Source organism: Calypte anna, chromosome 4B (assembly GCF_003957555.1).
Source record: "Calypte anna isolate BGI_N300 chromosome 4B, bCalAnn1_v1.p, whole genome shotgun sequence".
In the NCBI taxonomy this organism is placed as follows: Eukaryota; Metazoa; Chordata; class Aves; order Apodiformes; family Trochilidae; genus Calypte; species Calypte anna.
This window is the reverse complement of record NC_044249.1, coordinates 6,341,863-6,369,796: the sequence shown is the minus strand read 5'-3', so window position 1 is coordinate 6,369,796 and position 27,934 is coordinate 6,341,863. Positions and strand designations below refer to the sequence as shown.

The following is a 27,934-nucleotide window of genomic DNA, read 5'->3' as shown; positions in this document are numbered from 1 at the left end:
GTGTGAATGGGAACATCTGTCTAGCACATTACATGACTCAGGGCAGCTATTCTTCAGACAAAGGGAAAATGACAAAATAACACTATTTTCAGAATTGCATCTTTTCTTATAGAGTTATTTCATTTTGGAACTTAAAGTCCATTTTTATCTGATATCACACTTTCAATCAGTCTCCCAAATGGAGTGTAACTCTCCTGTGCTGATTGTATCAAAGGCCTATTGGAAGGCAGGGGTACTCTTTGAGTAGCTTCTTGTATTCCTATTCCATTCCCCAAACCCAATCCTGTGAACTCCTGTAGTCAGCAATAAACACCTCCAGCAGGTTTGTTTTGTTTTTAAATTCCAAGCCCCAGACAACATAGAAAAATGAACAGAAGTCTTTTTTTTTTTTTCCCTTTTCTTTTGAGGCAGAAGAGCCCTGCAGTAGCTGTAACCCCAGAGAGAGGAACGTGCTGGCCTGCACCACTGAAACCCATTGCATTCCTTCTGGGGTGGAGCCAGGTTTTCCCTGGAGGAAGGCAGGCAGCAGATCTGCCATCACCCTGCCCCAAGGCTGGCTGCACTGGAAAGTGGGTGGGGAACCAGATTTAGGTCGTGACAGCCACTATCTCCACTGCCACAAAGGGTTTATCGCCTGGTTTTATAAAGCAGCAAGACAAGCCACATGTGACCAGCTAGCTGGCTGGAAAACTCGTGTGTGGAAAACAGGCAAAGAGACAAGGTTGCTTTTCTCCTGCCAGACAAGGTCATCCCAGCAGCCTGCCCCAGGTACAGCCATCAGCCTTGCCTACACCTGGCCCCGTATCAACATCCCCCATTCAAGCCAGCCAGTGTGTGGCAGAAGACAAAGAATACCTCTTTTTTTTAAAACTAGAGAAGGCAAAGCTTTCTTCCAGCTTCCTAAAAATTCTGGAGGAAAACAAACACCACTCCAGAAAAAGCATTGTTGTGTTCTCTTGGGGTTGGTTTTCTTTGTTTGTGTTTTGGTTTGGGGTGTTTGTTTTTAAACCATTCAGCCAATAAATTGCTGTACCAAATAAGATCAAGCAAATCCTTCTAATTTAATTAAGTTCTTAATGCAGGGCCTAAACTCAGCTTTTCAGAAGTCACAAGCTGGTGCTAACATGGCACAGTCTCCCAGCAGAAGTAGCTCTGCTTTTTCAATGCACGTATTTGCACAGAAATATTTGTAATATTGTGTACAGATATTATGTATAATAACACACAAGCCATATAAACATAACTGCTTGTATTTAATTACATGTTGTTATACCATCATTTCCAGGAGAGTCAACTATCATGCTGCCATTTACCCCAAATAACTGCCACTTACTTGAAAAAGTGGAAAAAAGTGTCACCGTAACCTCAGGGAGTTTAATCTTAGTAATTTTGGTGCATAATATGCAATTAAATAAGTGTTCCTTCTCCTTGTCTTAAAAAAACCCAAACAAACCAAACCAAAAATGATAGTTAAAAAGTTCAACAGTCAATTCAGTTTCATCCATCTCATGGAATGGTACCTTGTAACCTAATATTGCCTTATAACCAGTTCCATGCTGGACACTGCTAAGGAGACAGTCAGATACTACCTAATATAAGTTGATTTTTTCCAACTAAAAGCAGTGCGACATGTTCCAAGAAACCTCAAAAGTTAATAATGAGAAATAAAAGATTGCCAACAGCTGGAAGCAAGAGCAAACAGAAGCACAAAACCCAGAGTGTGTAACCTTCTACTAGAAGCCAGCTTTGGTTTTGGCTGGGTTTTTGGTTTTGTTTGTTTGGTATTTTGTGTTGTTTGTTGTTTTGATTTTTTTTTAATTAAAAAACCAACTCAAAAATAAAAATAGCATATTGCAGAGTAATATTTTTAATATTTACAAAGCTAACAGTATTTATACAACTAGGAGCACTTTTCCTAAAGTAAACAAGCCAGAGAATTCATACAAGAGCTGCAATAGCCTTATCAAGAATTGATAAAGTGGGAATTGATAATGAACAATTCTTTATTTTTGCTCTGGAGATGGAAGAATCCCCCCAAAGCACCACCCCACCCCTCCAGTCTTCCCAAAGAGAATAATAATTTTTTAAAAAGTAGCATTGCCTTGGAAAGATTTGAATTTACTTATGAGGATCTGAATTCACGTAAGTCCCTAGAAAGGCCACAAATGATACTGGACTAACAATATTCACCTGTACACAACACATACCTGCCTTGACAAGATAGCCCTTTCTCTCTGATCTTTCTGCCTGCCTTGCTCAAATGATTTGCATGACATAAGGTCTGTCCCTCCTAATGAAATACTGCAATTAAATTATTGCAACAGTTGGAATTGCTTCTATTGGCAATAAAGTGATTAGTCACCAAGGCAAAAAAAAAAAATTAAGGTCAATTTGAAAAAAAAACCACACCTCAAGAACTCTGTCACTGCAACACTATGAAAGAAGCTACGATGAAAAACATAAGGAGGTGAACCTTTGCTTTGTTTACTTGCTCTGGGTCAGAATAAAAATTACACCTCATCAGTTGAACTCCTGTTCTTGATTTAAGAAAATATTTCACCCAACGCAGCTTGGTGACATCTATTTTCAGACTAGAAAGAGGTGACAGCAAGACTAAACAAGTATGAAATACACAATCCAGAGCCATCTACAGTATACACAATTTTTCTCTCCCCTAAAATGACTACTGTTTGAATCACTAATGTTCCTTCCACTCTTTGCCAAGACTTTTTTCAAAGCCATAAGCCAAATTTAATGGGAAATAAGTGTGTTCTAAATGTCCATAAGAGATTACATTTGATTCTAATGACCCAATCTAGAAGTCATGTCAACAAAAAAAATAGCTTAACAACAAAAAATCCATGCCTCAGAAGCATCCTGTCCTGGTTTAGGCCATCATTTCAAATTCTTCTAAATTTAAAAAGAGATAAAAGGACAGTGGAAACAATCTTATCTCTGTCACCTTGCTCTTTCTAAATGAAGTACTGTTGAATAGGAAAAAAAATGAATGAAAATTAAGTAGTGAAAAGTATTACCTCTCATCCTGAAGAGTGACCTGGTCAACCAAAGCCTCCAGAACTCATTTTGACTGATGTACATTTTGACAGTCCAAGTCTATACTTTCTTTCTAAGCTAAACAGTCCAATGAAAATATTACTTTCTCAATACATCTCAATTCACATTTATATCCCACAGCTGCTCTAGGCTTACAACGGACTAAGAGGCATACAAAGCAAGGTCATCTGCATATAACTGGAAGTTAATCTCATGGTATTTCATTATTTCCACTGGTTAGTACATGTGCTGTCTATATGGAACATCCAATACTGCAAGACTTTGTGCATACAGGGAGAAGCATACTATGTAGCATCAAGAAAATGGAAGACAGTAATTTGTTTTTCCATTCTCATTGATAGTTCTTTGTTGAATTGTAAACCCCTGAGATTACCTGCTCAAAATCTCATTAACACAAACTCAAAAGACAGAAGCATAATGCAAGGGTACCCATAAGCTATCATACACCCATCTAAGAAGTCTCTTCTGCCACTTCCCACACTCAACATCATGAAAAGTGAGAATTTTATCTCCTCATTTCTCAGCTACTAAGGTCCCAAATTAAGGGTTCAAAAGCTGTTAAGGAAAACTGTTTACATCAAAAAACATCATTAGACTATCTGGCTTAATTCATATGTCCAGCAGTTCACATACACTTCAAGAGAAATAGGACAATTTCTGACTCTCTGATTGTTCCATCTACACCAAGAAAAGAAACTCTCAGGCAGCTTGGGATCTGTCTGACCATCCAAGCTCAGAAACATTTAAATTAACAGCATACAGCGTGGAATACTACATGAAAATGAAAATAACTAGCAGAAGAGACTTACATTACTTAGCAGACATACACTTGACTTCTTAATCTGTGGTATATACTGCTGCCTGCTCTTACCCTCTTAAACCACCCACTGGCAATTAACTCAGAGCATCCATCATAGGTCAAGCACTGACAGTACTAGCTCTGGCAGCTAACTCAACATCAGCTGCTAATATCCTCTCAGAGATAATAAATACTTGTGTGATGAGCTCCATGCTCCTGAAGTCAGACTTACACCCAAACAGCAAGCTTATAGGAGGTACATACCCCAGAGTCATATCTGGGATGATGCAGCATCTTAGACACAAAACAGTTTAACTTCCATCTATAACCAACAAAACCTCTTTAGTGATGCCTTCAAAATTCATGGTTTAGGGTTTACATTTTCTGTTTAAAAAAATACCAAAAATCAAAATACTGGCTCCTGCACAGTGCACTGCAGAAGGGAAGGTTTCTGCATGAATTCCAATTCTTGTGATGTCTCCAGCAACTCCAGGAAAAACACAAGCTCAATCCTGAACAATCAAGTTCAGAATATCCAGATGTCACATAATGCTGCTAGACTACACTCACCTGTCTTGAGTTGACTTGTCCCTATCACAGAGACAGCACTGAATCATGTCAAACAAGCTCTTGGGTTTTTTTTTTCTGTAAACCAACTGGCTTCTTAAATTTACTCATTATACTTGCACAAGATCACAAAAAAAAAAAAAAAGCTTTAATGCAAACAGGTGCCTTCAAGAAAAAGGGCTTTTGTCAGGCACTGCAGCTTTTACCAGATTACAGCTATTCTGCTGAATAAAACATTTCTTAACATCATTACATATCTTAGCACATTTAAGTATTACTCAAGACAAAAGAGGCACCTATATACCTATATGATTAGTGCCAAAGAGCAAATGCCAAACAAAACCACTGTAAAATTCTACTTCTGCTACTGCTGTACCTATATCATCTTAGTCTATGTTTCAAACATCAATAGCTACCTTAATAATCTGGCTTTTTTTTAGTCATTGTCTACAACTGAGAAAACTAGAATAAGTAAGAGGATATGCAGCCCTACCTAAATTACATCAGTATCCCTCATGTCGTGAGGAGACCAAGTCCATTTCTCAGTTTCAAACTCTTTGTTTTTAAGTAATTAAAAGAACAAACAATAGGAATGGTCAAGTAACCAAAGGACTGTTAATAATTACATTAAAATGAAGGTTTTTTAATTTACTTTACTTTCAAAATCATCTTATAAACTCTCAAAAGTACAGGGAAGCCGATCATACAGAAAAAGCCTGAAATTACCAGAAAGTGTTTCTTCCTTTCCCAATATAGTTTATGTGCAATGCCTTTGATGTTTGAACAAATGAAATGTATTCCACTCTCAGTGGAGCATGTGAGAAGACTGAGAATTACTCTATTACACCAGTAGACTTCCTACAAATCAGTTCCATAAACAGAACATCAATGCTAAAAATCCTGATTTTAGGCACATCCAGTTGCCATGCTGAGCCCTATCCACCACCGAGATGAAAGCGTAGCAGTTTTAGGAAGAATTTAGAAGAATTACACCCATTCCCCTCAAGCTTTACCAAGGACAGCTGTGTTTGAATGTCTGGTGGTTTCTAAGCATTATGGCAGTAAAAATTCCTCTATGCTGCTACCACAAAGAATCAGCTATTTTAACTGGCACGTGCACAACAGAACTGCAACGCAGAAGAAAACCACGAAGCCAAGGTTTAGTATCACTTTTTAAAAGACAGGTGGAGAGAAAGGGGCTTTCTAATTATATCTTTTAAAATAAGGAGACCAGAGCAGAAAAAATACAGTAGGTTAAGGTGAAGGCATAACTGTTTGCACAGGTGAAGACAACAGAACGAGTGAGGAAATAAAACAACACAGAGGGTAGCAGAAGCTGTGAAATCTAGCAGTCCTCCATCCATCCCTACACACAAACAAGTTCCCACATGTCCTTGTGCAACCACTGCATTTAGGCTGCAGAGACCTGTGCAGGATTTAGCCCCAGCTCTCTTCCCCTTCGTCTCTCCTAAATCCACACCCTCACTGCAGACCCCCAGCTGACACCAAGTTACTTTTATTCCCCCAGAGATCTGCTGCTGGGAAGAAGCAGCCTACTCCAGCAAAAAATCTGTGCTGAATACCAACAACTGCAACCAGGTGCCAATGATTATCAGAAAGTTGCTTCTATACCAAAAATGAGTGAACAAGACATGCAAATGGGGTTTCTTTTCAGGGGGAAAAAGACACCCATGGCATTCAGGCATACATTCAAGGAAATCTGTTTTTTTCCACCTGCAGGACAGGGTTGCTTGGTTTTATTTTGCTTTGGTTTTTTCTTCCCTTTTTATCCTCAAAACGATGGTAAGCTAGATTTAATACTGCTTCCAACTGTTTCAAACTAAAATTTGACGTTCCTGTGAAACATGTGTCGATGTATCAGCTTCAAAGTGCTCCTTTTCACCCTCCCTAAGAACCGCAACCATATTTAACTGCAATTTCAGACTTTTTATCTCCCTTCCCATATGGTAACCTGGATTTGCCCCAACACTTCCATGCAAGAAGTAATAGAGCGTGAAGTTACAATTTTCCATATATATATGTGAAAAGTATGCATTGCAGAAAAGCAGTTTCCTACTGAAATCACTTTCCCATCTTTTCATCTGGTGCAGCCTCTTTGAAATATCACCCGTATAAAACACAGCTTTAAAAACACAGCTTTACTCTGCCTTCTCCTCAGCATAGAATTACAGAGAGCACAAGCCAAGGCTTCACTCAGCACACTGAGTTAAAGTTCATCTTCTTAAGTACGTCAACTTTTTGTTTGCTTGAAGATGGCGAGCCTGGTGTCAAGGTCACTTTTAGGTCTTTGAAGTGAGCGTGGACCTTTAGCCTACAACTGATCAGGCACTACAGACAAGCAGGAGAAACTTTTTACTTTTAAGCCCTCCTTTAACCATCACCTTTCTTTTATACAAGCAGACCACAGCCTAACACAGCGTGGAAGATTTAAACTTACGACCCTATGGCCTGCAGTCCATGCAGATGCTAAACCAAGTCACAGCCACATCAGCTTTCCTGCTCAAAAGCAGATCCCCCTCTCAAAGTGAAAATTCAGGAATTACTTCTTTAGGATGAGGAACCACTTGATCAGTGTTGCAGTCAGGGTTTTCCCCTCAAAGGTTCTGGTGTTATTCCAGTACAAAAGTGGAGCTATAAATACACTGAAAGGGCAGTTACATGGAAAAAAGCTTGCATATTTAGGGAATGGTTTATTCTGCAGAAGCAAAAATGCTTCCTTAGAATTCTGTCCACTGACAGAAAACCTAACAGTACATGATTAAAAGTCTGAGTGGGAAATTTATTCAAACATAAATACTGCTCTTAATTCCTTCACATTGCTAACGTGGCATCCTGTGAATATACACATACACTTGGAGGACCAGACAAAAATACAGCCTGAGTACTATTCTGCATTGAAGCACAGCTCTCCCATGACCCACCAGGACATTGTGTTCGCAAGTTTGATCCTGTGTCCTTGACATGAGTGGGATTTTCACTACTGGTAACCAGAGAATGTTAATAATACTTTATTAACTTTAAATTTAATAATTAATTTATTAATTTAATACTTTAAATTAAAAAAAAAAAAGAGAGCACCTCATTTCACTAGTTTCCTGGTGGTTGAAAAATTGTCTATAACAGCAACAATTCCTCAAGAAGTGGCTGTTAATAGCTATCAGATGAAAATAACATGGTCACACATTAGGACTCAAATTCATGGATTCTCGAGCAAATCTGAAGGTTTAACTGCTTACAAAATGAACAAACAAAAAAAACCCCATCAAACCCCCACTCTGATAACTGCAAAGGCCTTCTCCATTTAAAAATCATGTAACTGAGTAAATGAAGATTAAAAAAAAAAGGGGGGGGGGGGGGGATAGTGGGGGAAGGGGGAAGAAAAAAGAAAACAAAAAGGGGAAGAAAAAAGAAAAGGCCCAACAACATTTTGCACCAACTACACCGATGCGGGGAGGCGGCCTGAGTGCCAATGGGAAAGGGCTCAGCAGCGAGGATGACTCCTGGCATCACCCCTTCTTCCTACGTGACTTGCCAGCGTCCCCGCCAGCCCCGGGAGCCCCAGCGCACACCGGCCCCGCCGCCGCTGCCCTGTCAGGAAATCTGCCCGCTCAGCAAACGTGCTCCATTTTCCTGCGAGCTCAGTGTCAGCTCCGCTACAGCCTCTGCTAGCAGAGAAACTTCTGAGCAACAGTAGGCTGAACTTCGAGGAAGAAAAGCGGCACTTTTCTCGCAGTTCCCTCCTCCCCCTTTTCCGCGATACAGAGGGTTTCAGTCCCAAGGGCAAAGCCCCCCCCGCTCCCTCCCCCTTCCTCCAAGTCCTAGCGGGGAGAGCTCTCGGGGCATCCCCGGCTCCCGGCAAACAGCTCCGGCTGCTCTCCCGCCGCACCGAGCCGAGTTATGGGGTGCAGGCACACCCCCGGCCCCTTCCATCAAGCACCACCACCGGGATAGCAAATGTTTACGTTTAAAAATACATGTATACCGAGCCAGGATCCAAAGGGAAGACGGAAAAACTCCGCCCCCCCTACCTCTCCCGACTCCTTCGGAAAGACGATAAAGCAGGGCAGAAACATCTGACCGCTCGGCGCCCCTTTTTCAAAGGGGGGAAACAAAACAAAACAAACAAACAAAAAATAAATCAAAAACCCAAAACAAACAAAAAACCCCAAACCAAACAAAAAGGTCGGGAGGCCCCGCGGGACATCCCGAGCAACAGTCCCGGCCGAAACCGGGAGTCGGCCGGGGAGGGTGACTCGTCCGCGGAGCCGCCGCCGGGCCCGGCCGGGAGGAACCGCGCAGGGAGGCCGGGCCGGGCCGGGCGAGAGACAAGCGGGGAGCCCCGCTGGAGGAGAAGAAGGGAAAGGAAAGGGGAAGCGCGGACCGCCAGTGGGAGTGGGCACTCACGTAGCGTTTCAACTTCTTCTCCGGTGGGGACTTTCGGAGCCAGCCCGAGCAGACCACCTCCCCGCCGCTCATGGCTGGGCCGCCTGCCCGTCGAGGCAGCCGTTCTCCTCCTCCTCCTTCGGCAGCGGCAGCGCCCGGACCGGGCCGTGGGAGCTCCGAGACGCGGCGGCGACACCGCGCCCGCTCCGGCCTGCCGGGGTTGCGGGGCGAGGGAAGGGGAGGGACGGGGGAGCGGTGTGTGTGTGTATGTGTGTCTGTCTCTCACGCACAACAACCAGCCGGAGCGGCGAGCGGGGCTGAGGCGGGAGGTTCTCCCCCTTTCCCCCTCCTCCTCCTCCTTCTCCCCTTCGCCGCCGCCGAGTCACACGAACATCGGGAGAGACGACAGGGACGGCCGCCGCCCCGCCGCAACTTCGGCTCCAGGCGTCCCAGGGCAGGATCCAGCCACCGCCCCGCCTCAGTGGCACCGCCCCCCGCGCCGCCGGGACCCTCCCGCCGGGGATGGGCCGCGGGGGGCTTCCCTTCCCTCCCCTCCCCTCGCCCCGCCACCGGGCCGAGCTCTGCGCCGTCCGTCCGGGATGGCTTTTTCCCCTTCCTCCTCCCCCTGCGCCGGGAGGAGGGGATCGGCAAGTGCTCCCGCCTCCTTCGCCTTCACCTCCAGGGGGAAGGCGGCTGGGTCTCGCCCGGGGTTGGAGCTGGGTCCTCTCCCTCCCGGCAAGCGTGGGAGGGGTTTACCCTGGTATTCACCACGTCGTGTATACCCACCCCCCCGTCCCCAGCCCACTTTTTCCCCACAGCTTCGGCCGCCGCGGCCCAACCCAACGGCGTCGACACCGCCCCGGCCCTGCCCGCCTGCCCCCGCCCCGAGCGGAGGAGCCACAGCGCCGCAGCTCCCCCCCGAAACTCCGCCAGAGCCTTTTCAAACAACAAGGACCGGGAGGGAGAGGGGAAGGGACGGAGCCTCCCAGAGGGATCCTGGGAGCTGTAGTCGACGGGCGGCTGCGGGGCTGTGGGGACTGCGGCGGCGCGGGCGGCGGGGCGGGGGCGGTGGGTCGGGGCGGGCAGGGGAGGGGACAGGCCCGCAGTTTGCCGGCGGAAGGGTAAAGGGTTAAGGGACGGACCCCGACCTGCTGACCTCGAGTGACCCGCTGTGTGTGTGAGGGTGTGTTGGGGGGATATTGGTCTGGTTTTGGTTCCGAAGGACGGGGCTGCTGTTCGTATAACGAAACCGTGGCCCAAACGGTGATTCTTGGAAACCCACCGCAGAATCTGGTCATTGGAGATGGGAAAAACAAACAAAAATCAACCCCAAAGCTCCATAAAAACTGCAGTCAAAACAACTCGGCAAAAGTGAACTCCTCTTAGTGACTCTGTTACTGCCCTTGAAAATAATTTTTGAAGGAAAACGTTGAAAGTTGGGGCGAAATATCAGGGCAAGGACCCGGTCCGCGGCACAGGGGTGATGACCCTTCCCTGATGAAAGGCTGCCGAGAGGGGCCGGGCTGGGACAGCCGGCAGGGATTCAGTAGGGTGGAAGATTTAGGGAGGGATTTTAAATCTTCCCCCTGGAACAACCAGCGCCCACCCGCGTGGGTGTGGGTGCACCCCCGGCTGCGGACACACACACACACACACACACCCGAGCCCCTCCGCGCCACAGCACCGTGGCCACCAAAAAAAAAACCGCAAAAAGCAAACGCCCCCCCCCCCCCCCGGGAAAAAAAAAAAAAAAAAAAAGCAAAGAAAATAAAAAAAGAGAAAAAGAAAAAACAAAACTAAAATAGAAAATAATAATCAAGTTTCGACTGCCCGTGCCTGCTTGTCGATCATTTTTTATATAATTATATAATTAGAGGGCCCTCGGTGGGCTGCGCCCAGGGCTGGCCCCAGATGCCCTTTCCTAGCAAAGCGGCGCCGCGCCCGAGGTCGGGGCGGTGTTGGGGCGGCCCCCGGGTGGGCCCCGCCGGCGGCAGCAGCAGCTCCCGGGGTTGAGACGGGACGGGAGCAGAGCCGCCTCTGCTACTGCTGCCGGGAGGCGGCGGGGATGTGCGGAGCGACCGCGGCCTCTTGTCAACTTTGTTCCCTCCTGGCTGAGGGCCGTGCGGTGAGGCCCCTCGGGGCAGAGCTTTCTGGTCTGTCCACGCACTGATAAACACCCACCCGTTCCTCCCTCCCCGAAAAAAGAGGAAAAGAAGGGAAATTGGTTATGCTGTGTAATTAAAAGGGATGGACACAACTCATCCACCACTTCCAGTGCTGGTGTTCTCTCTCTTCCATTCTGCCAGAAAAGATCTTCATATACGTACATGCAGACATTAGTGTAGATACTTATTAATTTTATTAACTGCAGCTTCTGGCACGGAACTGGTGGGATGGTTGGTAACACCTTAGTCTTACAGTGCAGAGAAATAGTCCCCTTAGTGTGCCACCAGCAGAGGCAGCACTGGGGTATTGTGCATGAAATAGTTACAAGGCAGGGGTATTTTTAGAAATAACAAGAAAAATGTAACATGAGAACATGAAAGCGTAGTGTTAGAATTAGTGCACCAGTTTCACCATTAAAATTTTGGCAAGAATTTCTATTAATTCTTGGAGCGTTTTGACGGGTATAGCATAAATAAGCACTTAAAGTTCATCAACAAACAATGTATTTTGCCAAAAATATTTGAAAAAAGAAAGGTGGTGAATCCTAGCATCCAAACTATCCTCATGCACATTCGTGCACATCATTACTCCAATTGCCTCAGAGGAGCTCTTGGAAAGTGTAACAAAGTTATTTGATGTGACCAGATGGCAAGCAGGAACTCAAATTGAAGTGTTAGGTTTAGATTTCAAGCTGGGCTTCAGTGTAGCTCTTTTATTTAAGCTACTAATGCTGCTGTTTAAGAATCTCAACATTTAAGGTTATCCAAGTGTCAGATAAGAACACAAAATTTTCCAGTTTCCTTTAGAAACCTGGAGACAGCAGTATTGTCAGGGTAAGAACACGTAGAATTAGTGAACTTCCTAAAAATGCCATTGGCACTAGAGTGTTGTACCATGATCCAGTGGTTCATTTAAATCCCATTAATTGACCCAAGACTTGAGGCCTAATCAAAGACAGTTTCTTGGCTTGAGTAGATGCTGTGGAAACACCAATTGAGTTCTCATACTAAGACAAAAAACTGTCACTGAGATCCAATTTTAAAATGCTATATTTGTATTTAAGAACACTTATCAACCAGCATTAGCCTGGAGTCCATCATTAGTTTTCATATATTTGCCATATACTTGTCAATTAATTTTCTTGAAAATAGCTTTCCAGGGATAAATTTTGTATGTGGGTTTCAGCCCTGCCATATAAAGATAAACTGTAGGTTAAGCAAAAAGAATTAATGTCAAGAATAGTGATAAACACTAAGTAATAAAAACTGCCTTTTAGACCATATCTTGCTGCTAAGCCTAATTCTCAAGCCCCAATGCTGGACATAAAAATGTTTTATTAGATTGTAAATTTAAGAAAACATAATATAGCAAAGAAAGATTTCCAGATGACAAGCTAAGATGTCTGGTGGACTGCTCCCTTTTTTGTCACAAATATGGATTTCCTTTTCTGCTCTCAGCTGGTTGAGTTACCTGTTCACCACTGACACTTTAATCATCTCAAGCGAGAGACCCCCTTAGCTGGACCCCTCTTCCCAAGTGAGTGAACAGCTAAGCAACACTAAGAATATTAATACCATGGATTTCTGTGCATAACCAGCAATCTACCCCAGTTCATAATTTAGATATCCTGTATTAGCATAAGCCAAAGCAATTAAGAACACTAACAAACTGCAGAAGCATCACAATATTTTGGTCTGACTCCTAACATCTGCATATTTGCAGCTGTAAAACTGTCTAGGAAGATTACTAGGCACAACTGAAATAATTACACCAGTCAGTTTCTCCATGGAGGAAAATCTTTACACTCAGCTAATTCAGGCTAGGGCATGATTTCTGGAAATTAGGGTAAAAGTCACAAAGACCTCGGTCAGGAATCAATGTTGGCTTCCTTGCTTGCTATGGTTCTGGTCTGAAAGTTCAAACAGTATTAAGCATGCTCCAATTTTAAATTCTGCTGCCATATGTCTTATTCTTGGACTTTCCAAATACCTGCCAGGTCAGTCACAGCTTCTGGGAATGCTGTAACCTTCCATCAGGACATGACCACCCTCTCCCCTCACTTTATCCCCACAGGTTATTTCTGTACAAGCAGCAAGTCCAGAGGATAAAGGTCCTTTGAGCTCAAGTAATTTCACTAGGGAGGCCTTTTGTGTTTCTGTATAAGGTCATCCTGGAGGAAAAAGGATTTGCTTTGCCCTGCCAGTGTACCAATGATGGCCTAAAAAGCTGCAGAGGTCTCACTGTGCTCACTAGAATCAGATTCTTTTGCTTTGCAGTCAGTATTCATGACCTTATTTTTCAAACAAGTCTCTCTTACTTTAGTCCCTTTTTTTTTTTTTTTTTCACTAGCAGCAAGAAAACAATCAACAGCCCACAAACATTTGACACCCACTTGGGTTACAGGGAGAGATTTTTTTTTTTCCCATTTTGAAAAAGGAAAGTGTGGTCAGTAGTTGCTGGTGGCCAAGAAGAGGGAGTTCCCATCAGAGCAGCTGGAGAAGGGAGCTCTGGAGGCAAACACACTCACTGCCTGCACTGCCAAAACCACTGCAGGCCCAGCCACTGCACCGTCATCTGTGTTGCCATTTCTGGAGCAACATTTGATGTTGCCATCCAAAGCAGTACCCACTTGGTGATCTGATACAGCACCAAAAAAAAAAAGCTGAATAAAATTGATGTTGACCAGCAAGGTGACTCTGTGCCCTGCTATGTAACAACTTCCTTGCATGGTCATGGTGCTTGTGGCACCTTCCAGCTCATCATTCCAAGCACAAGCCATATTGCAAGAGAAGTCCAAAATGGAGTGTGCTTAATGTTGTTTAAACTTTCAGAACAAACCCACAGCAGGCAAATGAGCTGAAACATTAATTCAGGCCTCTCTGACAATGGTTTCATCTCAGTTATCACCTTCTTTTCATGAGTATGAAGGTGCAAGACACCTTCATTCCTCCATTGACTTCATGGCCTTTCATGAATGCATTCCAAAGTGTTTAAGATGGCTTTTCCAAGTTTTTTGAGTAGACTGCTTATAAATCTTGCCAGATAAAGTAGGTCATGTGGCAGTCCATTTGCCTCTGGTTTGCCTGCCAAGCTACCTTGACAAAGGAAGCAGGAGCTGATAGAAGAGGAGATTAAATTCATACAGCTTTGTTTTTTTAAATATAATATGTACTAATTTCTCATGCAAATGGCTTAGAAATTCTGGATTCACATAGTAAGACACTGCTCACTACAGCTCCCAGCTTTATACCGTTGTATGGAAACCTGTGCATTCTCCTGTAGCTTCACATTGCAGTCACAGTCAGTCCTAGCTCCTGATAGTGACTCCTAAACACTTCTAAAACACTTCAATACCATCTGCTTACACTTGAAAACAAAATTAATGTTTCATTATGACACAAAGAACTTAAAATTCTAATAAAAAAGAATCAAATAAAAAATTAATAAGAAATTATTCACAGCAAATTATAACCCAAAACCTCTTTAGGTATTTATACAGCAATGCATCAGTGCAAAAAGATTCATTTCAGCTTGAAAAAAACCAGCATTTAGACATTTGTTTTCATCCCAGGTATTTCCCTTTTGGTTTCTGAAATATTCCCAGGTAAATGTAATCTACAGTTATTTTGGCCACGTGTTTTGGGTGACATTATCTACTGCTGCTTTCAGATTGTAATTATTTTGATTATTTGGCAAAGACATGGAGGAAAGGAGAGAGATATAATTAAAAGAGAACACTGTATGTACCACCACTTTAAGGTTCTTTACTGGTTGTTAAGCTACCTCTTGTCTTTTCTCTATTATTCCTTTTCATGGTGATGTAGGCAAATAAAAGTAAGGATAAACTGCAGAACTCAAACGAAAAAGGACCAGTTTTCAGTTCTGCATTGGTGTAATGCACTGAGATTTCTGCTGGGACTTTTGTAGAAAATTCTCTTGCTCACTTCTGGAATGGAAATTCACCAGTAAATGCCCTGTGTTGTTGGGGTTTTGTTTGTGTTTTTTTGTTTGGTTGTTTTTTTGCCAGGTGAACAGTTGACTACCTTACTTCATGCAAAGGAATTTCCCTTTTCTTTCCAGACCAGAGAAGGAAGGAGGACTGGGCTGGCTGGTTGGCCAGCCATGCAGAAACTTCCTCAGGTCTACTCTGTTAAAAAATTAATCAGCAAGATGTTCCCTGCATAAGGACAATGCCTTTGCACCTATCCCAGTGCACTGAAGATGCACTTTTTTCTGTCATAGGAAGAATTTTACCAGGTCAGTCCAATGGGAACTTAAAAGGTCAGATATGTTTCATTTGGTCTGGTAAGAGAAATAAGGATTACAGAGAGATGACTGTGTTTTCAGGAAAAAAAACATGTGAGGTCATAAAAGAGACCAGTACTGCAATGCCAGTCAGGAAAGCATCACCTGAGCTGTTTAGTTGAGGATGATGGAAAGTGTATTGAGCACCTCCCAAAAGACAGCTTCATTGCTATGTAGGGAGTAAGTAAAGGTTAAGAAGCAGCAGATATGAGGACATGGAAGGCTCATGGTTTCTGTTATAATGTGAAAAAAAGCAAGGTCATATCAGAGAGTATTTTTGTTAGAAAGCCTTTTCATACAATGCAGCGATTTCAATAATTCATCTTACAATGCAAGTATAATACAAAGTTATGTCAACTAGATATTCTGCTTTTTCTTACCTTTCTTTGTTTGAATCTCCACACTTAAGCAGTTCCCCACAACTGGTCTTTTAAAAATCAAGTAAGTAAAAAGATTACCCAGAAGCATCTGAAGAAAGAAGAAAAAAATGTCTGAATGCCAGGCAGGGTTAAGATGTGTTTAGCTGAAGCTCCTGCCTTTCCCTCACAGATTAATCCAAGAGCTGTGTTGTGGTGCCCCTAAATATAAATTATTAAAATAAATTAAATAAAAAATTAAAGTTGCCAGATGCCTTGGAATATTTTTTTTATATCCAGTGGGAAAATACAGTCAAAACCAGAGAAAACAGGCAGTTTAAAAAAGAAAAAAAAAAGGGGGGAAAAAGAAAAAGAAAAGATGCTCTTGAGGAGAGTTCCATCTATATAAAACCAAAAAACCTACCACCACAAAACAGAGGCAATGGCAAGAAGATGTCTGTCTAACATGTTCCCAGACTACAGGGTGCCACATTAGGACCCAAACTCACACTGTCTGGAACCTGGTACTGCACAGAGAAATCAGCACCACTACAGATTATCTGCTCTGCATTCTTCAGCAGCCTCCATCAGAAATGCTTGGCCCTCATTCCGAGCAGTTGCTTTCCAGATAGCTGTATTTACTTCTCTTTTATCTTACTGGAAGAGTAAGAAATGCAAATCTTTGCCACCACTGATGGTTGTTGCTGGAGGAAGGGCAGTTTCAGGGCTAATCCTGACAGCCCCAGCCAGAGGAGAGTCCCAGGACATGAAGCCAACAAGCAGAGCAAGGCTGAGATTCATCCCACCACGGTCACCTACAGTGGGGTTGTTTGCACATGAAACACTCATCTACACCTCCTCTAGAGTCAGGGGCAAGCTATAGGCAACTAGGAGGCATTTCATCCCTTCCAAAGGCAGATGTACAAATTAATTGGGTGAATTGGGCTCTTGAAGTGCTTGTTTATCTCCACACACCATAAACAAGAATCTAGAAAACTAGCTCAGAGGTAGACAGCCACACTTGTCATGTGTAAAGTTAGGGAAGCTGAAACCTTAGCATGGGAGGGAGAAAAGCATCCATATTCTCAGAGGTGAATGCCAGTCATGAGCTGGGATTTAAAAAATTTGTTATTTATTTATTTCAGTGTTTCTGAGAATTTTGAAAATCCTCAGCCTATATCAATAGCATAGTCTGATGAATTTACAGACTGGATTAAAAGAGCTGAGAGCCAAACACTGTGCACTGAAGCCAGGACAGCCTTTTTCAGGCAGAGCACACAGGATAGACATAGTATTAGTAGTTATTTCTAAGTCTTTAGTGTTTTAGCTTGAGACTTCCAGAGCCTGAAGCTAAGGAGATTTAAATGTGTTTCTACTGTTATGATTATTTGATCAATCTCTACCGTAATATCTAAGATCACTATCATGGTAAAAAAAAAAAAGAAAAAACAAAATGTGAAGCAGGAAGGTCTACTTCTTTTCTGCCTTTCTAAGAAGGGAAATATGGATTTTTTTTTTTTCTTTGCAGGATTTTCATCATTTTATTTTGTTTTAAGAGTTTACACACTGGATGCTGGTTCCACCAGATTAATCTTTTTCATATATCTGAATGTTTTCAGGCTTAGTCTTATCTTTCCTGACAAGAATTACTGCCTTGCCAGGAGTGCACTGCAGTGGAGTAAAGCAGGCAGCCTCAGCTGAGTGAGTGGAACACAAGCTATTGCCTGAGCTTCCATTCCATCTTCCAAATGTTTTTCCTCAAACCAGAACAATAAAAAACAGATCAGGGCTGGCAGATTAGAGTATGTGCAGTGGCACTGTCAGGGCAAGAGAAATGCCTGACCCTGAGATTCCACAGTTTTGGAGACAACATAAGATCTTGCAAGAGAAGCAGGATGGAAGGAAGACAGCATAGTCACAGCTGCTTCTTTGGGATGTTTTTCCCTCTTGATATGCAGGAGACTGAGACAATTGGGTCTGATCAGCCTTGAGAAGAGAAGGCTTAGGGGAGACCTTATTATGATGTTCCAGTACTTAAAGGGGGGGCTACAAAAAAGACTGAGACTCCCTGTTTACGAGGAGTCCCATAGACAAAATGAGGGGCAATAGGCACAAGTTGCTACTATGGAGATTCCAACTGAACACAAGAGGAAAATTTTTCACCATGAGCACAGCCAGACACTGGAATGGTCTCCCAGGAGAAGATTCCCCCACTTTGGGAAGTTTTAAGTCTCAGCTCGACGGGGTGCTGGGACATCTGACATGAACAATATCAGTGTTGTACCAGATGATCCTGGAGGTCCCTTCCAACCTGACATTGTCTGATTCTATGTCTGAATTTAGTTTGTTCACCTTGGAGAAAAGGAGGCTGAGGGGTGACCTCATAGCAGGGTCATAAGGTCCCCCCTTATGAGGACCAGATGGGACTGACATTAATTTCTTCATTCCTGTGACCAAAGACAGAGCTCGGGGAATTGGTGGGAAGCTGAATCTGGGGAGGCTTAGGTGAGATATTAGGAAGAGGTTTTTCACCCAGAGGGCAGTTGAGCAATGGAACAGGGTCCCCAGGGCAGTGGTCACAGCACCAAGCCTGCCCCAGTTCTAGAAGCATTTGGATGATGCTCTCAGGCACATGGTGTGATTCTGGGGGTGTCTGGAGTTGGACTGGATGACCCTGATAGGTCCCTTCCAACATGGCAGATTCTATGATCTAAGGTTTCACTTGTAAGAAGAGGTTGTTCTGTTCTGGGTAAACAGTTAATCTCTTTCAATGAAACACAGTATCTTGGTTCAATATAGCACAGAACCAACTCATTACTTTGGAAAATTAGCTAGTTCCTACACTAAAAATTTCTGGCTGAAAACTGAAAAGCTTACAAGCTGTAGATAGTTCATATTTTCTTATGAATTATAATTACAGGCTCCCATAAACCAGGTTTATGAAATGTGAACTGTTCCTGACTAGTAATGTTGAAGTTGTTGCAATGGCTCATTTCCATGCAACATTTTGTAATCTTAATAAAAACAGTGACTTAAATATCTTACAGAAAGAGATCATGAAAGTATGAAAAAGACTTAAAGTTCTGTTGAGATTAGTGGGCAACAGTGATTTTGCTTTAATTTTACTCTGTAGCAATCTAGATACACCACTCACAAAATTATATTGCAGGCAAATAAGCAAGATTTATTTACCATAGGGCAAGTGGATGATGATGTCTTTAGTTAAGCAAAGACAAGGAAAAACTAAAATTTAGAAGGATGGGGGAAACTAGAGGTTCAAGCTGAAGGAGAGTGTAGTGTCTGTGTTGCCCCTGGTGGCTTTTTGTCTTAGACTGTAAATTTTTGGAGGGTAGGGAGTGTCTTTCCACCCTTTGTAGAGATCTAACCCCAGGACTCCTCAGGTATTGAAGCCAGTGTCATTCCTCCCAGAGGGATAGGATGGGTGTTAGGATAAAGAGCTGTGGGGAAAGGTCCTAGGGGCTTGTACTCCCTACACCTCCAGGAAGATGCAAAATTAGGGGACTGTGTCAGAGGCATTTCTGCTTCAAGTCCTTTCTGACTCACAGGAGGCATTTAGTATGACAGCAGTGCTCTTTATGGTGTTCCAGAAATCTGGTAGAGAGAAAAGATGCTATGTCTGTTTTGCATCCAGGTCAGGTTTGTCCCAAGCCTGCTCTCACACTGCCCCTGTTTGTTCAGCTCAGCAGAGTTGGTCCTGGTTTCTACCAGCATGCAAACAATAACCAGCAACAACGTGGCCTCTGATTTTGAAATGCTTAGAATAGCAATGTTTTGGGAAAAACCTCAGCCAACGTGTAAAAATAAGACCCACAGCTACAGATCGGCTTTGTTGACTTGAAGAGTGTTATTCAATCTTGTATTTGACCTTTCCAAACCTAATGAAAGATTTACTCTAACACACAGACACAGGCTGCTCTGTCACACTTCTGCAGATGGACAGACTTCAGCTGGTCTAAGGTGAGTTATTTTGGGGGAGCACGAGGTGCCTTGCAGGGCTGGGCCACTGAACATGTGCCTAGCAAAGAGGACGCCCACAGACACAGCTGTACCAGTGGCAGATGCTCACTTGTGCCAGCTTCATATTTGCCTAAGCACTTGAAAAAGATGCTTTTTGCAAATACACATTTATTCTACATAACACACTGTGAAAAGCCCAAATGCAAGGGGACATCATGATTTATGAAGTCAAAACATGAAAATGTTTGTGTGTGGCTACAAATCTTCTCTTACACAACCATACATCTGCACTTCTATTTCCACAACCCCCGTGCCAAAATCTCAGTGTAAAAAAGTCCTGCAAGCTGCTGAAACCAGTGGGAATTGAAGTAATTTTGTACTGTGCTAAACCGAAGGAGGGAAGTGCGTGACACGTTCCTCAGCTACATAAAAAAGAACATGTAAACTTAAATGAGACCATATTCTGGTGCAAAGTTAGTATTTGGTCTAAACAAGCTGTAACTCAGCTTTTAAAAAATGCAATCTCTTAAGTTTCTGTGAGGGAAAACAACAAAATGAAAAACATGCTGTGTTTGGTGTTTCTTAGTCAAAGTGCCTCGACAGCACCAGGGATGGGGAAGTGAAATTGCTTGGGGTAGATAGGATCATCCTGCAGCATTAAAAATACTGCAGGACATGGGTGAAATGTCTTGGATAGCAATCATCTGCTCAGACTCCTGACATCTGAGTGCTCTACCTGGGTCTCTTTTGAGGATTCAGATTGACTGTGGTGGTACAGGCCTCATCCTGACACTTTTGTATGGGGATGCATTTCATCCCTGTTACATCCCAGCTGCAGTCCAGAATAAATGTCATGTATGACAGGAGTTAAATGGACCTGCCTGCCTCACTCCGTGGTGTAACTGGAAAGGTGAAAAGCACAGAAACTGGGAAGCAAGCAAGTCTTCAATTGCTGTGTGTATTTTTCCATGTGAGGTGAACATGTTCCTCCCTTCAAGGCAGTAGATACACACTGCAGGAATTCAGCTTAAACAGGAGGTGCCATCGGTAAGAGGCCACTGACACAAACACAGGCTTGCACACCACATTGTGATCCAGCTTTTTGGAATTTTTGACCTTCAGCTCCTGAAGCATGGGCCTGGTTAGATAAGGAGGGCAGCTCTCCTTGCTTACCCATAGATAGGGAACTGATAAACACAAAGCAGTCTGGCATTCCTTTCTGCACAGTGCAGGGCTCTGCAACTTCCTATGCCTGTAGTTTTCATACACCAGGCACCATTTCTTCTACATCAGCAAAGCCTGTAAGTCATGGGAATCAACAACATAACTTTAGAAAAAAAACCCCACAGTTTAGAATGTCAGCAGCTTTCTAAGAAGAGATCCAGTAAAGTGAATATCACATTGATTTAAGTCACTGCAATTGTATGGAGCACCATTGAGGTGCATATGTGAGTATGTCGATACCTCTATTCCTGTAATCTTCCAGAGCATCACAGAAGGAGCTTTGCCTGCATAGCCACCTGGGCTAAAAAGCATTTTTAGTATCTGCAGATATAATGAGTTTAGGAGGCAGAAATAATCAATACTCTAACACTGAAACAATTAATGAAGTTTTGCAAAGGCTTTCTGGGCTTATTGTTACAGACATGGAGACCTGCTTCTGGTGATGCTGAGATGCAGATTGTGGGATGGATGGTATATATCATGGTATATATCCCTGTCATACATCTCCTTGGTGGTGGGAAAGATCTAGAGTAATCAAAATTCTAAGTGTGCACGACACAAAGTGATACAGAAGTGATTAAGTGCTACTACTATTGCAGCATGTAGTAGCTTTATGCATTGTTCTCCATTGGTTTTTATCACTTAGAGATCCTTCTGTACAAAAGTTAAGCAGTGGCAACTTCATAGGCTCTCTGCTCATGGAGTACAGGTCATGCTGCCTTTACATCCAAATGTCACGATTCCTCCCTCTGTCCCACTGAATGCCTGGCACCCTAGGGTCTACTGTGGCATATAGGACCTAGGAGGCAAGTTGATGAAAGAGGCTGCTCTGGGACACTGAGCTGTCTTCTGCAGAGGCTGTGGGGAGCTGGAAGTGCTCCAGAGCAGCTCTGCACCACAGCTTTCACCCTAAGGTGAAGTTTCCCAGGACTGATCCAGGACATCAGAAGAAGAAGCAAAGGTACCCTCAGGGTCTCCCCTGAGCCTCTTCTCCAGGCTGAACACCCCCAGCTCCCTCAGCCCTTCCTCACAGGACTTGTGCTGGATCCCTTCACAGCCTCCTTGCTCTTCTCTGGACCTGCTCCAGAACCTCAATCTCCTTCCTGAGCTGAGGGGCCCAGAACTGGACACAGGACTCAAGCTGTGGCCTCACCAGGGCATGAACACAGGGGCAGAATCCCTTCCCTGGACCTGCTGGCCACGCTGTTCCTGATCCAGGCCAGGATGCCATTGGCCTTCTTGGCCACCTGGGCACACTGCTGGCTCCTGTTCAGCTTCCTGGCAATCCTGACTCCCAGGTCCCTTTCTGCCACTCTGTGCCCAGCCTGGAGCTCCCCATGGGGTTGTTGTGGCCAAAGTGCAGGACCCGGCACTTGGCTGTGTTGAACCTCATCCCATTGGAATCAGCCCAACTCTCCAGTCTGTCCAGGTCCCTCTGCAGAGACCTCCTGCCTTCCAGCTGATCCATACTCCCCCCCAGTTTAGTGTCATTTGCAAATTTGCTGAGCAACACTCTGTATTTGCACTTGGCTCCTGAACAATATGCAGGTTGCCTGTGCATGCAGTGCTTTCCATCCTCCAGCTCCTATTGAACAGCACTGATTGCATCCCAAATCAGTGTGAGGACAAGGCTGTTCAGCTCCCTCAGGACTACACAGGAGCCACACCACACACCAGGGCCATGGGGTGTACCTGGTAATGCACCTTCCTTGAACACAGATAAAGCACTAAGTGCCCTATGCACAAAATGGATGCACTGCTCTCTGCTAAATGAGATTGGCTCTTCTTTTCTCATTCAAGTCATTTGTTCTTTTATATGAAAGAAATCAGGACTGGGCTTTTGGGGATTGACTTAGAATAGCAAAAATCCAACCTAATGCAAATTTTCCAATGATAATCAGTTCATGTCATTAATGAATGAGCACTTCTATGCCATTTTGGAGAACTGCCACCATTAGGAAGTCTGCTTTCTTCAGAAGGAAGACTATTCACTTGGAAAGGAAAGGTCAAGGGCAATAGTTCTGTCTAAATGATCATGAGCGTTTCTTTTGACAATCACTATGACAATTTCTGGCATGGTCCCTGAACTGAAGGAAAACCCAGCTTGAACAGCCTTATCATTGAATGTTTTGACTGTAATTTTCTATCCTGAGTTTTTATTTTAGATCAGCATAGGAAATGGAAAAATAGTGCTGCCTTGTTTCATCCTGAAATGTCCTGGCCAGTATCTCAGGGCTTCCTAATTCCTTTATCCTCCTATTACCATCTGGGAAAAGCTTTGGAAGAGCTTATTTACTGAGAGGGGAGAGTCTATTTCAGGCCCAAAGAAATTCCTAGGTAGTACAACAAAGTAATTAGTAAGTGTTTCTGATGAAAGATCATTTGAGACTGTCTCAGACTATCTGTATCAGAGACCTTACTAGCAGCAATACATTTAGGAATTTCATTAATTATCTGTGTTTAAAACACACAAGTGAAGAAGTAGCAATCTGAGCTTCACCTCTACCTGATATTTCCCTGCTACTCAAATTACTTGCTTCTCATTTAAAAAACTGCATATTGGTAAGCTTTATATTAATTTTATATGAAATGTATATGAATTTTTAGGGATATTCTCCCCATGCAAATTTACTGAAATGCAATGGACTGTCTCCCCATTTAATCTTGGGAACAGGAGCAGATCACTCTACTTCCTATTTATTTATCTTTTGCCTATTTCTGGCAAACCAGAGCCCAGTTGCATTTCTGCAGAGCAGCCCTGGGCCTGCACCCTGCACTCTTGCACATCCCAGTGGGTGAAAGAGGGTGTAGGAAATGACAGAGAAACAGAATGTGCTGAGCCCTTAACTCTCCTGTGCCTAAGAGAACAAGCAACAAGCAATGTCATTGCAAAGAAAAATCTCAGCACCAGATATTGCCATAGTAATAACAATAATAATAGCTTTTCACAGTCAAAGAACCCAATGAAGAATGATCAAAACTGTCAGGTGCAGTTTTCTTTTCCCAAAGTTTATCCCATCCCTGTCACCAGCTGTTTATACATGAATGCTTCACTGCAAGAAGCCATGGGAGGATGGTGATGTTCAGGGACCTGTAGGACAAAACCCAGAGCAGTAGTTTGCAACAATGCATCCTGTGTTACATATATATACTTCAGGGTATGATAAACTTTTTGATTCCTTCTTTCTGATAAGAGGTGGGAAGAGACAGAACAGATTTTAATGTAAAGCAACCAACTACTTTGCCATTTGTGTCCCACACCCCTCCTTCTACTCAGCATCCCCATTCACTGTGAAAGTGCCCCTAACAACAACAGTAACAATAAAACCAAAAATACATAACAACTCCTTCACACACAACCCTATGAAGTTATATAAAACAAGCTTAAGATTTATAGGGCTGAAGGACAGAATAAAAGCAGATGGGAATGTGATTAATGGAGACAAGTATGGTCTTGGGATGGGAAGGCAGCCTTCCTAAATTCAGATCAAACGTATCTGCACTTTCAACAGAAACCCAAGTTACAGCATGAACCCTGAAGCAATGTGCTCATATGAAAACACATTTTGCTTAGGTAGCTTCCAAGGGCTAAATCTGCTGACCAGGGACAATCCTTTGCAGTTGTTCCTACACCTCTAATGTTGTTCCCTGTAAGAAATGTTTGTAATAACATATTTGATAGTTTTAGTTTCCGTTAAGGAATCAATAAATCAAGTCATAGGTGTCTGAATTCACACACATAGGGAACGAGTGGCTTTTCTGGAACAGGGTTTTGGGTTTTTTTTTCTCTTTCCCTGCACACGCAAGTCTGGCAAGTTCTAATAACATGTGGAGCTGAAAAACAGTGTTTGTTGCCTAATCTCATACTTTGTGTTCTTAAACACCCATTCTTCCAGAGAGGTGTAAGTACAGATATCTGAGAGCTCCATCTTCCCCTCATCCCTGAGATGTCCTTTTGCAGACAAAAGTTTGGAAAGATTAATACTAAACTCCATACAGATCTGCAACTTCTCATTCAATCAGCCTTGTGTTTTTGGAATACTTCAAGTTACCAGAACTATTTTCACCACCAGTTTCTTTGCCTCCTTTTTAACAATAAAGATGCAAGAAGGAAAGGGAGGAAGGCAGAGACTGAAATTTTATTTTACTTATATTTGAGCTGTGCAAGGGGAGAGGCTGGTAGCTTACAGTCCCTCCTCTTCATTGCCCTCATACACATAAGGGCCAGGCTCATTTTTTAGCTCTTAAGGCATGGTTACAATTTACTGAAAAACATGATGAATTAGTGTTCAGAATTAAAATAGATTTTAGTTCATGCAACAGCATGAGCTAGACAGCTCTCCCTTCCTCAAAAAACACAAAAATAATAGGAGGCAGCTTCCCCTCAGCCAGGGCAAAAGTTACTTGATGTTTTCAGAGCTCAGTTCCAGGCACAAGCACATTCCAGATTCTACTATTTTTTGGCCCATGCTAGATGCTCTCTTTATTGATTGAGTTAACCTACTGGCTGGATTAAATTCTTGTTTTTAAATCTGAGACCAAAATGGACAAAGAGAAATCCAAGAAGGAATTGAGCAAAACATGACACTGAGGTGAAATCTTGTTTTCCACACGTAGGGCCAAATGTGAAGTCAGTGGAGTAGCTCTGAATGTACAGTGGTGGAGCTGAAGGCAGGATTTGGCCCCTGAAGCCATGGATTACTAGGTTTGGAAGAAAAAAATGGTTGTTCCATTGCAGCTTGGCTCTCACAAAGTATGACTTCTGGACCTAGTCCCAACAAGATGGGAATTATTTCAAACAATAATAGTTTTGTTTCCATAGCATAGGATTTCACTCAGTTATAAATACATATTTGAAATTAAATTTCCCTTGAAAAACAGTGATTGAAGGAACAAAGTGGTTTGTTAAACTCAGAGTATTCTCAGTGAAATCTAGAACTGGGGGTGGGGGCCCTTGGAAGCCCAAACCACTGCTTAGTTTTTGTCATGACCACAAAAACAGGGTATTCAATCTTAAGCAGAGAGTATGCTGGCCTCATGGTTTCCTTTGCCTTTCCTGTAACAAGACAAAAAATGAGAGGCAGCAATACACAGAGGTGAGGTTTTTTCCCTCTAACCCCATCCAGTGAGGACAGGCAAGCCATGGCTTTCAGAAGACCTCATCTGTGGACCACACACAGCCTGAGGTTAACACTGTTATTGCTCCTTTTTCAGGCTTTTTTTTTTTTTTGTCTTCTCTGCCAAATGATTTTCTTGTTTCTTTATTAAATAGAATTCTTTTTCCAGTAGCTGTCTCCCTTAACCTCAAAACAAAGCCCTTCCCTAAAAGAGAATGATCAGGTTTGTATTGTTGTCCCCTTAGTGAAACAGCAGAGACAACATTTCACTAAGGGAAGTTATGAACTTTTCCCTGACCCCCTCACAGAAAAGATTTCAAACCTTTACAATTCAAAGGATAAATCATTCCAGATGAGATCTGTGTTTAAGTAGTAAACCTCAGTGCAATACATATGTACCAAAGGTGTTAGAAGCTGGAACCAATGTTTTGCACTCAATGTTTTTGCACTTTTTTTGTGGCAGCTCACTGTTTTAAAATCAATTTTCCAGAGAAAAAGTGAACAGGAAAATATGCTTTTGTACTGCTAAACTTTCCCAAGGGAATGGTCATACCAGCTGGTTACTGCTCAAGCTGCTTTCAGTAGAAGAGTACCTAAATGATTTGTCCCTTGAGGGAGTACAGATCACTGAGAGAAGTGACTTACACAGTAGTATCCACAACCTGCTTTTCTTCCCCACTGGGAGAAAATAAACTAAAGCCAACTCCCAAGAACAAAATAATCTGTGTGCCTCGCTGAGTGCTAAAACTTCCCCTGCAGGACAAAACCATGGCAGATTGTACTGTGGAAAGTACACAGCAAGGCTACTGGCTGTGTTAAGACAGAATAAACATGTGGAGAAGGCACCAAAATATGGACTGGTGTCAACTTGTACAAATAAATAATGTCATAATATGCAATGTCATTTCTGTGTGAAGGAGGGTTATATTTATAGATGTTATATGGACAGATGTAGAACAGGCTTTATGGAATAGTGGGAGTTCCTTCTCTTTAATTCCTTGATATACAGAGGACCACCACAAGAACAACAGAAAGTAGTTTTAAATGGGAGCTTGTTTTTATCACACACAGCTGGAAATCACAAGAGATTCCTGATAAGAACCCAGTCGGTGTTAAAATCCTATTGGAGATCCCACAGAGAAATAACTTTGACCACCTCAGCAGAACTGTTTGTAGTTTAGGAGATCAGAAGAGAAAGCAGGGGCCTTAAGGGCAGACATCTGCACAAGAGCTGCAAGCATTGCCTGATGCAAACTGCACACTGAGGATGCAGGGATGGAGTTGGAGCCATGTGGTACCCAGTAGGAGCCCAGCTGGACCCAGCATCGAGAGCCACCAAACTGACAGGAGGAAGAGGCATCTTCTTTTGTGATAAGGGAGCCTGGAAAAGCACCAGGCAGAGAGACTACACCAGAAAACTTGCTCTGGAAAGCAATTGGCAAAGCAAATATTGATCTTCCCTGGTCCTGTGATGCTGGCTGTGTGGGTGCCTGGGAACTGGGGAGCTGGCTGGATCAAAGAAGTTGCTCCCCCTGAGGAGATCCAAGCAGATCAGTTGTATTATTGCCTTGATCCTGCATGCAAATAATTCATGTTCAGCAGAGCAAACTGCACCCAGGCTTTAGTGAACTGAAGCAAAGAACTCCAAGTACCAGCCCAAGGTATGATCAAGTGCCTGCTGTGAAATCACCCTAAAGGGCAGGGAGCACTTTCAAGGGGAAGTTTCCCTAACAGGTCCAAAGTAAACTGTGTTCAGTCTTACAGAAAACACTGGCAGGAACAATCCCAAGTGTCCCACTGACACCATCACAACCCATCAGCAGCTGTTGATGAGGCAAGCTAAGAAATTCCAATGGCATGGTACCTTTTTTTTGTCAGCCATCAGCATCAAACAGCAAATAACTAAGTCCGTAAAGTCAGGACCCAGCATCAAGTGTGGTGAA

At 43.3% G+C, this 27,934-nt stretch overlaps 1 protein-coding gene across 1 annotated transcript in view; it reads right to left on the bottom strand.

Moving 5' to 3' along the window:
* The window catches only part of GAB1 (GRB2 associated binding protein 1), a 94,617-nt gene extending 85,308 nt beyond the window's left edge, over positions 1–9,309 (bottom strand). Inside the window, 1 exon segment of the mRNA XM_030450757.1 lies at positions 8,867–9,309. Within this exon segment, the coding sequence (XP_030306617.1) occupies positions 8,867–8,938 (72 nt within the window). The 5' untranslated portion in view covers positions 8,939–9,309.
* Between the last annotated feature and the right edge of the window lie 18,625 nt (positions 9,310–27,934).